Source organism: Eulemur rufifrons, chromosome 17 (assembly GCF_041146395.1).
Source record: "Eulemur rufifrons isolate Redbay chromosome 17, OSU_ERuf_1, whole genome shotgun sequence".
NCBI classification, from domain to species: Eukaryota; Metazoa; Chordata; class Mammalia; order Primates; family Lemuridae; genus Eulemur; species Eulemur rufifrons.
The window spans coordinates 20,852,825-20,865,883 of NC_090999.1; the positions used below are offsets into that span (position 1 = coordinate 20,852,825).

Here is a 13,059-nt window from a genome sequence, read left to right on the forward strand (position 1 = left end):
TGAGACAAGATCTCAATCTGTTGCCTGGGCTACAGTGCAGTGGTACCATTATAGCTCACTGCAACCTCAAACTCCTGGGCTCAAGCAATCTTCCTGCCTCAGCCTCCTGAGTAGCTGGGACTACAGGCACATTCCACCACGCTTAGCTAATATTTCTATTTTTTGTAGAGATGAGGGGGCAGGGTCTCACTATGTTGCTCAAGCTGGTCTCAAACTCCTGGCCTCAAGTGACCTTTCTGCCTCAGCCTCCCAAAGTGCTAGGATTAAAGGTGTGAGCCATCGTGCCCTGCCTCTGGAGACATTTTCAACTGCACAACTAGGAAGGTGCTACGGGGTATCTAGTGGGTAGAGGCCAGGGTTGCTGCTAAACATACTGCAATGCACAGGACCATCCCCCACAACAAAGAATTCTCCCTTGTTCTATGGCTTTCTAACCCATCAGTTCTTTCAATAGAGTGAATTCATTGCAAATTTTTTAAAGGCTATTACCTTTTTAATTAAAATTAAAAATCATTTAGTGAAGTAATTTATTGTAAAACTGGAAGAAATAATTTTGAGTTATCAAAACTTTATGGCATAATTGTACAGGGCTTTTTTAAAAAAAAATTTATGGCAGCTCTATGGTTTTTATCTTAGTTGATTCAGACCCTACGTGCGGTTGACAAGGACGACCCTTACAGCGGGCACAAATTCTCATTCTCTTTGGCCCCTGAAGCAGCCAGTGGCTCAAACTTTACCATTCAAGACAACAAAGGTAAATGAGCTCAAGTTACCTGCCTTACCTGTGTCTGTGTCGACACCTATCTATGCCCGTCACAGTTGGTCCAGTACATGATGCGGTACCCACAAACATTCACCTCTTTGCTTTCCCGTTCCAGACAACACAGCAGGAATCTTAACTCGGAAAAATGGCTATAATAGACATGAGATGAGCACCTATCTGCTGCCCGTGGTCATTTCAGACAACGACTACCCAGTTCAAAGCAGCACTGGGACAGTGACTGTCCGGGTCTGTGCATGTGACCACCATGGGAACATGCAGTCCTGCCATGCGGAGGCGCTCATCCACCCCACGGGACTGAGCACAGGGGCTCTGGTTGCCATCCTTCTGTGCATCGTGATCCTACTAGGTAAACTGGTTCTCCCCGCATCCTATCTCCCCATGGTGAGGGGCTCACACTGTTACTGTGACACCCTAGATTTTTCCGCCTCCCCCATTAAGGCATACAGCCTGCTCTAGGTGAGTAGAGTTACACGCTGAGAATTTGTGTTGTTCGACTATGACCTCATTTTTGCTTGAAAATGGCTTTGGAGAATGAACGAATGTGAAACTTGCCCGTGTCTTTGCTTGCCCAGGAACCAGTCATTCCACCAAAAGAATCTCGTGTCTATCAGACTGGGAATGAATCTTGGGGGGGCAGGGGGGAGGGGGGTTGAAGGCAATATAAATATACCCTTTTTGTTTCATTTGTTGTTTACTATTCAACTTGGCAAACATTGTTAAATTTTAAAGAGTGAAAATGTCCAGTATGGAGTAGATGATGAAGGCCATTTCTACCAAGGTAAAGCTCAAAGATCAGTGGGAAAGTGGAAAGAGGGGTGTGATGACTTTTCCTCTCCTCTAGGAAAAATAAAAGCTGTGAAATTTTTTAAACCTGGTGAACTTATTTTAATCTACCCATTTAAATGACTTCCTTCTTAGCATTGTTCTCTGATTACCACATATGTACCTAATGTAATATCTATTATTTCTTAGATTTTAATAATAAATAACTTCTGTGACTAAGGAAATAAATCTAGCACTCAAAAGAAAGAATGTACTAAAAGTGAAAATCAATGTCTAACAATGATTCAAATGATGTTTTTACCTTCAACCAACTAATTAAGCCCACAAGTGGAGCTCAAATCACTCAACAGACCCTTGACTGGGAACTAAGAAATCGAATGTTAGTTACTGCAACCCTTCCAAAAATAAAAGCAAGATTTCTAAAGCTTCCCTATACAATGAAAAAAGAAAAAAGTAAAAAATCAGAGTTAACCTGGATTACACATGGAAAAAAAAAACCTTTTTAAAAAAATGAAGACAGAGTGATTTTGAGAAGAGTAAAAGTGAACCTACATTTCTCCAAGAAAAGAATGCCTAGGGATCCCTGCTTGAGAGCTTCCCATTCCAAATCAACTTTGCTAATTGTAACAGAAGCCTTAAAACTCAACTACAGAACTGTGATTCTTGCTGTCAACTAAGATTTGGGGAAAGTATTTTAAGATATGAAGATAAATAAAACTGACAGTGTGCAAAGACAAATCAGTGTTTCTAATGGTGTGAGTCTGTAAAAATCGCTTTGGAAGAGAAGAATATGAATGTTCTTTTTGATCAAAAAGTTACTTTTAGAAGCCCTGGACTGGTAGGGCTGTAGTCAAGTAGTATTCCACGGACCCTTTTTGTGGTCTATGGAAAGAGAACCAACTCTCATCTGATAGAGGTGATTCTTCCTGTCCCTCGTCATCTGCCCATTTTCTCTTCCCTCTTTTCTTCCTTCTAATCAGCTCACCATATCTTCCCTTTTCATTCCCTTTCCCACCAATGCATTTGCTGTCTCTTCATTACTTCTAATTGGCCTTGGTGCTTCCCACATCTTGTCTAGTGTCTTTGGAATTCTGTACCTAATACAAAACAAGGAAAATGGGATTTAACCTTTACTAGGTACACACCATAGGCTAGCTGCTGTGCAAGGTGCTTTACAAATGTTTTTCTCACTTAATCCTCAGAATCATCTGGTGCATGTTTACCTGCATCTGAAATGAGAAAACTGAGGCTCCACGGTATGAACTCATGTAGCCAAGTCATGTGTCCAACACGTGGTAGAACTAAGTTCTAAACCCAGGTCTTCTCCCCGAGGCTTGGTGCTTCCACACTGCACTCCACTTTCTTTGTAAGCTTATGGAACTCGAGACAATTTCCAGGCTGAAAGAGAGCCAAAACTAAATAAAATGGAGCAATTGAAGAAAGTGGAGGCAAACCTGAGAGTTTGTAAAAGGAGAGCCACATTGATATAGGAGGAAACCTGGAGTCAAGAGAGTGGATCATTTGGCATCTGGCATTTTTCAAAAATAAAACATCGATAAAAAACAATGAAACAACTACTACATCTAATGTCTCTATGGTGCTTTAGAGTCTGTAAAACTTTCACATTTATTAACTCATTCCTGACAACAACACCGGGTGCTGTATTTGCTTCTGTTTTACCCATAAAAAAATGGCTTAGAAAGGTAACATTATTTAATTTAACTTAGACCTTTTGATCTCCTAGTTTTTTGGTGGGATTTGAGTACAAATTTGCCCAATTATCCACCCCTCCCCGCCAAAAAAAGAATCTTACTGCTGTCCTCTGGCTCCAAAAAGGACAGGGGAAAACGGAAGCTCAGTTCCTGGTAAGGGCACCTCATCAGTGTCTCACTTTCTTAGAACATTTTGCCCCAGGTACTTAGAAATCATGTTTTTAGTTTCTAAGTTAGCTTTGAGAGATCTTCTTCTAGACAGTTATACCCTCAAGAAATTCTGTTCAGATGTGCATTGGGTTAATTGGAAAATACATAGGCAGTTTTAGATATAGAAGAATTAGACCTTGAATAAATGCCTTTGAATTTTTAAATGTCCTCTCTCTTCTAGGCAGTTGTACTTTCAAATGTGCATAGGACTAAAATAAAAGATACAGGTATCTTAAGCCCAGAAGAATTAGGAGGTGATAAGTGCCTGCTACCTTACCTTAAGTGACTGAATGACCTGTGTACATCAGAGCCTAGTTCTTTGCGAGACAGTTATCTTGATTCCTTTCTCTAGATCCCAAAGGCCATTTTTACTTACAACCCTCTCTTTTGCAAATCCATGTCATTGTTTGCACTGGAAATGAGCATGAAGGGTAGATCATAGCATCCCTCTGCCCAAAGCCCTGTGTTTCTCTGCCCCCACCCACCCCCCAGAGGAAAGGGGAAAGATCCCACAGACGTGGTCCTTTCCTATCGTCTCTTCTGCGGGCTCCCTCTGGTCAGACCCCAGGTCTCCTAGCTGTTCCTCAAACACTCAAGGCACACTCCCACCCTGGGGCTTTTCCTCTAGCTCCTTTTTCTTTGCCAGATAGCTCCTTGGATAACTCCTCATGTCTTTGCTCAAACAATGCAACATACACAAAACGTATGTGCTGTATATTCATATTGGCTCCTCAAACATACACAGAAACACTCCCCATCCTCCTTGTTCTGCTCTGATTTTTCTTGTGTATATTGCACTTATCACCTTCTAATAATTTCCTTACTTATTATACACTCCATCCAACCACCCCTACCGATCCACCCACCCAGTGCCTAGAACCCTGCCTGGCACAGAGTGGGCACTACATAAATATTTATCAAATGAATGAATAAATACCCTGAATGGATGTGACAAATGAGGCATCAGGATACTCTCTGGAAGCAAAAGAGAGTGTGTACAATCATGGAACCACACACTTGAAATGGCAACATTGCCATTTCCTTTGGAAATAGTCTATATTCCAAACATGCATCAAAGCACGGCAATTAAGAGTGTGGGCTTTCTAGTCTGACCAACATGGATTTGAATTGCATGTACATGTAACATCTCTAAACTTCAATTTCCTATTATGTAAAATGAGGTTTTAATAATGGTATCTACTTTGTAGAGCTATAATGATAATTAAGTGAGATTCAGTATGTCAAGCACTTAGCACAGTGCTTGGCACATAGAAAGCTCTCAATAGGCAACCCATTATTATTATTATTACTAATACTATAGGTAGGGGTAGGGATATATCTATTATTATATAGGTAGTTACATATACCCTCTAAAAAGCCATTATTCTATAATTCTTATTGCAATAATTCAATTTTCATGGCTCACAAAAATTGGGCCTTGTCACAGATGAGACAGTAAAGAGACATTACTGGAACTTTCTGCAATAAAATTCCATGGACAAACTCAGTTTAACAATATATTTTCTGTCCTGGATGGCTGTTTTCTCTCTAAGTTGTTGCTATGTTTTTATTTTTTCAGCCGTATCCCATTTGCAGATAGATGTGTCTCCCTACAGCTAGCCAGCTATGTTCCACCCCGCCAGCTATGAAGAAAGATCAGAAGCTATTTAAACACAATTATTGCCTCTAATTTGAGTTAGGAGGAAAAATCAAAAGAATGAACATTCTGGATAACAAGCTTATAGAACATGAACCTTTAAAAAAATTTTTTTTTAAAAGTTCTCACTTAAGTGTGTTTATTTCATTTTGCTCAAACAGAAATAATATGGCCTATGGATTATTACCTTCCCCCTTCACATTGGCCAATCTTGAAATCCAAACTAGGTTTCTGAATTGCATCTGGGTCTCTCCAGGTATCATCTGTAATAATATTTCTTTACATGTAGACAAGGTATGCAAACATTCACATCTCTACTTTGGGTTTTGAACTAATTTTACACTTTCCTCGAGGAAGGAAAAAAACAAAGAAGGCATAGTGCAAAAGCTATTTTAGATGTGGGGTTATGCAAACCCTTCCACACATCCGCAGAGGTGCCAGCCTTGTCCTTGGAACCAGTTTCAGAGCATCTTAGGTGTTCAGCATAATTTGCACCCTCACTGCAGTACTTTCGCTGTGGCTGAGCTTTTTTTATTATTTTATTTTTTCCTTACCTTGAAACTAGTTTGCCATTTCAAAGTAAAAAGAAACTACTGACAAAATATGATGGTGTTTTATCCTCTACTTAAATTATAACCTTCTTTCACATATTTTGTCTATATTTCTGGGGCCCGTTTTGATCACGGATGGAGGCAAGTGCATCCTTAAAGAAATAAAAGTTGAGTCTGCGTTTTCTAGAGAACTTTTAAAACTTCGCATTGGAGCACACTGTTTCTTCCTGGCCTTAATTGGGCAGCAAATTAACTTTCCCTTCCCTTTTCTGTTTTGTTTTCTGCTTCCAGTGACAGTGGTGCTGTTTGCAGCTCTGAGGCGGCAGCGAAAAAAAGAGCCTTTGATCATTTCCAAGGAGGACATCAGAGATAACATTGTCAGTTACAACGACGAAGGTGGTGGCGAGGAGGACACCCAGGCCTTTGATATCGGCACCCTGAGGAATCCCGAAGCCATAGAGGACAGCAAATTGCGAAGGGACATCGTGCCCGAAGCTCTTTTTCTACCCCGACGGACTCCAACAGCTCGCGACAACACCGATGTCAGAGATTTCATTAACCAAAGGTTAAAGGAAAATGACACGGACCCCACTGCCCCGCCCTACGACTCCTTGGCCACCTACGCCTACGAAGGCACCGGCTCGGTGGCGGATTCCCTGAGCTCGCTGGAGTCGGTGACCACGGATGGAGATCAAGACTACGATTACCTTAGTGACTGGGGGCCTCGGTTCAAAAAGCTGGCCGATATGTACGGAGGGGTGGACAGTGACAAAGACTCCTAATCTGTTGCCTTTTTCATTTTCCAATACGACACTGAAATATACGAAATGGCTATTTCTTTATATTTATCCACTGCTCTGTGAAGGGTTCTCTGTTCTACCCGTTCCAAAAGCCAATGGCTGCAGTCCGTGCGGATCTAATGTTAGAGACTTTTTTCTAGTACACTTTTATGAGCTTCCAAGAGGCAAATTTTTATTTTTTAGTGCATCCAGTTAACCAAGTCAGCTCAACAGGCACCTGCCGGAGAGGACAGGGAGCAGTGTTTTCACTGGTTCTCTTAGGACAGATTGGAAACATGCTTATTTCCACTGGCCTGGGGTTTTGCTACACTCCATTGACTCAGGTCAGCTGACTGCTCTAACTGTAAATGTCACGTGCTAATGGGGTAAGGGATTGTACTCTAATGATAAAATAGAACCTTAGTAAAAGAAATAAGGGTATATCAGCTCACAAGGAGATGAACTATCTAAGGGTGTGTTATGTCCGTCACAAAGAATTTAAAATGATATTTGCCCGTCCTGTTTGTTCTTCAAGAACTTTCTCTGGCACCACCTACTATTCAAAACATCAGATCCACCAGTGTTTTAAAATTCCTGTTACTCTTAAGGAATAGAAGCAAATCAAATGGCAACATTCAAAAACAATAGCAAAAAAACTTAAGACTTCATTCCTTGCCACTAACTCCTAATTTGTTATATATTAGCCATGTAAAAGGTCACTTTTGCACCATATAAAGGGAAAGGGGAAATAGCTATAATGTTAACGAAAGAAATATTTTAGCATATGTGAAAGCTTTGGCCACCAAATGTATCATGGATTACTAGAAATTCTTTCAACTGTCAGTAGGTTAATGACAAATAAGTCTAATTGTTTAAAAGTTCTTGGAAGAATTTTTCTGAGATAAATTTTAACTCCTTGTCTGTAGTTGTCAGTATTATTCTACTATACTGTACTTGAAAGTAGCAGTGTGAAGTATAATAATTCATATTTTTCAGATACTTTATTACACAATTAAATTGAATTAGTAAAGTTAGATTGAATAAAACTTAAATCCCACTCTTGGAGTTCAATGGAGAGGTTAGAGCCAGCCACACCTAATACCCGGCCCTTCACATCCAGAAACATCTATATATTTATATAACATGATAGATATCTATGAACAACATTGCAATCATGGTGAAAACCTACATATTCCATGTCTAGAAGACGCTTACACAGGGAAAACTTGGATTCCCTTCAACAAGAGTGTTTAAGATTGTGATTAAAATGATAGTTGACTTTCAAAAGCATTACTATTTTTCCATTGTTTTTAACTTTGCTTTCATGGCCATCCTGCCGTGCTTGTCTTTGAACTAATGATAATGTAATGGTCTCAAACTACGACAGAAAAGTAATGTAAAATCCATCCAATCTATTATTTCTCTAATTATGCAATTAGCCTCATAGTCAGTTATTATTCAGAGGACCCAAGTGAACTGAACTAATCCTTCTGGCAGGTTCAAATCATTTATTTCATATGGCTGTTCTAATGACTTTTATCAATAGAATCTTACATTGTGCAGTCATCAGAAATTTCCAAAGTACTGTAATGAAAATATCCTTGTTTTGAAAACCTAAAAACCAGGCTCTGTGTATATATAATATATACTTAAGAATATGCTGATTTCACTTATTAGTCTTAGGGATTTATTTTCAATTAATGTTAATTTTCTACAAATAATCGTAGTGTCATTTCTATTTGAGAATAGTGTCATATCAGCACATATTTTCTGTTTGGAAAAACATTGTTGTTTAATTAAGTTTTAAATAGGCATATTACCCAGAAAGTAAAGATGTCACCTTTAAAACAAGAGAAATGTAGTATTTTGGGTTACTCAATTTGAGTGAAAATTTTTTACAACCATATTATTCCTTGTGTTTCCTGAATGGTTTCCTACTTTACAATGGACTACCCTGTGTACTAACAAGTATTTCATGCTTGAGCTATTTCCTGCTTTCAGGGTTTCTTTTTCTAGTTCTTCATACACACACACACACACACACACACACACACAGAAGAATGCAAACAAAAGTCTACAAGAGGTCTTCACTCTAATCAATATGTATCATAGTCACAGGTGAGTGTTAAAAAAAGATGGCTTAAAGTTAATAAGTACTAGCTATTTATAGCAATAGAACAGCACCTTAATCACATGACTTACTGTACAATTAAAAAGCTCTCTATCTTTATGTTTTCTATCATTTAACAAATTGAATTAAGAAAGATAGTTCTGTAAAAATAAAGTTATCATCAACAGTTGAGGGTTGACACCAGCAATTTCCAATGTTTAAGGATGGGGTATACTTTCTCATAATAAATGAAAGTATGTAGTCCTATAGTTTTTGAGATGTAATTGGCAGGGTCTTTTATCCCACCCTGAAGATGATACAGTGTACCAAGAACAGATTAATATGACAAAATATTGAAATAACTTGAATCTCTCACCACAAAAGCCAATGATGAAGTAAATTTATAGGAAATTGGATAATTCAACACTGGAGCTGAATATTTAGTACTAGGGTCCTGTAAGTATCAAGTTGGAGTGATATCTTCCTATAATTAAGACTCTTTGACATCATGGAAACAGTAAGAGCCACAGTTCTGTCATCCTCCGGCTCAGTCTCACTTCCTTCCCACTAAAATATTAGGTCAAACACCATTCCATGTGCAGATTTTTTTTAAGTGATAGGTCCTGAGTCAATATGAAAGATTCCTGGAGAAAAAAAAGTAATTTTCAGCTCAGTATTCACATTGCCTGTGTCCTTATTTTAGATGTTGATGAAAAAGATGGAAAGACAATGGGAAAAAGTAAAATTTTAATATTTGCTTTAATCACTGAAAAACTAAAATTCATTAAACATAAGCAAGATTGTTTTTACGGGTTGTTTAAAGGATGTTGAGATCTGTCTGACAATTTTTTCCCCCTCTCTTCAAAGAGAAGGGTTTCTTTAAACTACTAAGATGTTTAAATGAAATGGGAGAAAAGCAAAGATGGTTCCATATAACCACGAGAGGGAATCTGGGCACAGTAAATGTATGTTTGTTTCAGAACTTTCCTTTACGGTTTGGATGCATAAAGGGAGGTTCAGCTACAAAATTACTCCATTTTCAGATAGAACAAAACCTGGCAGTTCAATTTTAGCTCAGTATAAAAAAGTGTGATTTAGTTTTCACTTTCAGCTCCCAAAGAGTTGTGTAAAAGTTCTTAAAAATTGAATCTGTATCTTAGAAGCATCCAAATTTTATGGATCCAAATTAGTGTTAGGACTTTTCCATTACTTTCATTTTTAAGTACATAAATTTTCAAAGTCCTGATTTGCTGAACAATATCTAACATCAAATGCTTTGCCTAGAGTGGCTATTTCACAGGGGATAATGATATATAAACTATGTATTGGACATTTTTAGATTCTGTATACTTGAGTACCATAAAGTATGCAGTTGAGAGATCAGAGTTGATTCCTGAATACAATAAATATTTAAATCAGGTACTCATCCTTATCAGCTAAATTCATTTTCCCCAGGAACAGACCTCCAAATAAATTCTTTTATCCTAGTCACTAGTTTTGAAGTGGTATAATTATTCTGGAAGAAACACTCTATAAAGTCATGATTCCCAATATTTTGAAAAGTAGCCTCTGAAAAGGATCATTTTAATGTAATTTTAATTTTTATGTTTTATCTAGATGAAATCTTTTTTTGAATTGTGACATTGTAGCAGGGGACTCAAAATGCAAGCAGTCTGCTGTGTTCAAATTAACACCACAACCTTCTTTATAAGATTATGAGAGTAGAAAGATTAACACTTGGTATGTAAATCTTCAGGAAGATGAACTACTTCCTAAGCTCTGACAGCAGCTTTCTTTTCCAGAGAATACAGACTTACAGTACGGTCTGCTTAAAAGTTCAGTGACTATTATGGTTGCAGCATTTTTAATCTCCCTATGGCATCTTTATGGAATAATTTTCTAAAGGGATAATTCTCTACTAAAAATACCAGACCCCAACCATATTTAATGTGGAGAGCAATATACCCTCTTAGAGAGAAAAATACATTGACTCACACACTTGTTAAAAGTTAATAAAGAAATAGCTCATTTTTAAAGCCGGAAGTTTATGGTCTCTGCATCGTCAATTTAATTTAAGCATTGCTGAGACTATCTTTAATCTATTCCCCATTTTGTAATACCTTATTTATGACGCATTTTTATTTTTTACGTGGGGAGGGGGGAATGTTAGCCCAGCAGAGCCAGCGGATGAAAGTGTTGAAAAGAGGTCAAATGAAAACAAAGGCTCTTACCCACTGTATTTCAGACGGGACTGAGGCACTGAGCTGAGGAGCCACTGGGTTATTAGATTAATTTCAAAAGAGCTTTTACAAGTTGCTTAATTCCATTTTTTTTTTTAAGCCCGTGGACCACAAACTTAAATTTCTCCTCAAATGGGGTTAATTTGACAAATGAGGCATGGACCCAGCGTCGTGGAAAAAGCATCCCGCTATAATGAGATCTTGGTCTTTCTTGTGAGACTACGCTATTTGTGTAAATATGTCTGGAGGCACCTTTTATAAGCTTTTAGTTTTCTATGATCTATTAGTTTAGTGCTTATTAAAGAAGCAAATGTACAGAATTACGAGGCATTCAGGGGGAATGCTGTGTAGCAAGTGTAAAACTGATCTGCTCGGAGGAAACATAGGAACGCTCCAAACCCACTGTACTGTTTTCTTGGTGATTATTTTCGTTGCTTTGAGAGTGAACTGCATAAGAATAGGCCTCATAATAAATGCTATGTGCGTCTTCAGTAGTACCAAGCTAAGGCAATTTGGCATTCTCCTGTGATTTGTGAGTTTTAAACCCAGAAAATAAACGCTTTTTGGTATTGATTGTTTTTAATTAAAAATACTTCCAAGTATAAATTGAAACTGATGCCACCCTTGAAGATTTACTGGCTGAAGTTCTCAGTTCACGTCGTTTTCCTCAGTACCGTTCACGTCTTGGCAACAAGAACATCTGATGGAAGAATTCACTGCTCAGCTTCCGTCAACATCTCTAGTTAGGGAGATTTCCATAAGCTCACAGCGCACCTGAGAAAGTTTTCTGTGTTAGAAGAATGGGGTTGAGAACATTAACGTTTAGCTCAGTGTGGCCGGGCCTTTTGTTGTAGTCAAATGGCAAATACGCACTCCTTGAAATGGCTTCTTTTATTTTGTTTTGTTTTCTTAGACTTATAAATTTGAAAAGAATGCAATTTAAAAAGTGATTTCTCACAAAGAGTAAATATGCCTTTTGCGAATCAATTTTTGTAACAAGTTATTTATATGATATTACTTAATAAACTGGTTTTTTTCTAACTTGTTTTTTTTTTTTCAATTCTCTCAAACTATTGTTTGTAATCACGGAGATTTTTTTTTAATGTGTACACTGACACACTTAATCTTTCTGAATCTGCTGTTTTAATCTCTCAGATAGCTAACGAAAGCCGTCTTGTACAAAAATTAGCTTGTAAACAATAGTTTCCCCCAGCCGGCAATATATATCACTGGCACTGCCCAGCAGACTTCTTGCTGCTGGGACATCAAGAATTCTGCTATTATTTATGGAATTGCTTTATTAAGAAGAAAGCTGTTTATCCTCAATTGCTTCAGATAAAAAAGGACAGTTCTGTATTTGTGCCCTTCCCAAATCTCCATCCTTTATTTCACTCCCACAAAAACAATTGTCTATAGATCTCTGATTTATAAAAAGAAAAAACCAGAGTCAGATTAGAGGGAAATAAGAATAAAATCCTTCCAGCATTCTGATACTATGAGTAAATAAAATGTTTTTAGCATATTTAGAGCTATAATATTTTACATGCTTGCTCTTTCTTAAGCTGCCTCCTATTTCTACAGAGGCTATTTCGTAATTTTTTTTAACTGGGAGAATTCACAGCTTAGCAAAGGAGATTTTCATTTATTCATTCAGTTGTTCCATATATATTAGGTGCTCCACTGTGTGCTGCAGAATATTCAATGATAAGTCAGATTAATATATTTTCCTTCCTCCTGGAAAGCTCATGATCCAGAAGGAAGAGATGCCATAAGCTCATAACTACAGTACACACTAGAAGGTGCTGTGGAGAAGTCTTATGAGAGGTAGTGAGTGTTCGCAGGGAGGAGAAACTGCTTCTGCCCAGGTAGAAGGGTGTGTGAGAGGCTTAAGAATTAGTAGGATTAGGCGGGATGGTGGTGGCTCACGCCTGTAATCCTAGCACTCTGGGAGGCCGAGGCAGGAGGATCGGTTGAGATCAGGAGTTCCAGAACAGCCTAAGCAAGAGAGAGACCCCGTCTCCACTAAAAATAGAAAAAAAAAATTAGCCAGGCAACTAAAAATAGAAAAAATTAGCCAGACATGGTGGCACGCACCTGTAGTCCCAGCTATTTGGGAGGCTGAGGTAGGAGGATCACTTGAGCCCAAGAGTTTGAGGTTGCTGTGAGCTAAGCTGACGCCACGGCCCTCTACCCAGGGTGACAGAGTGAGACTCTGTCTCAAAAAATAAATAGA

At 38.2% G+C, this 13,059-nt stretch overlaps 1 protein-coding gene across 2 annotated transcripts in view; it reads left to right on the forward strand.

Annotated features, from left to right (window-relative positions):
• Positions 1-6,479, forward strand: part of CDH6 (cadherin 6) — a 49,589-nt gene extending 43,110 nt beyond the window's left edge. The window contains exons 9-11 of one of the 2 annotated variants that reach the window (XM_069492505.1): positions 637-754; positions 879-1,130; positions 5,989-6,479. In XM_069492505.1, the coding sequence (XP_069348606.1) occupies positions 637-754; positions 879-1,130; positions 5,989-6,479 (861 nt within the window). The remainder of the gene's footprint in view (positions 1-636; positions 755-878; positions 1,131-5,988) is intronic. The other variant, XM_069492506.1, reaches the window with a different exon arrangement.
• The last annotated feature ends 6,580 nt before the right edge of the window (positions 6,480-13,059 follow it).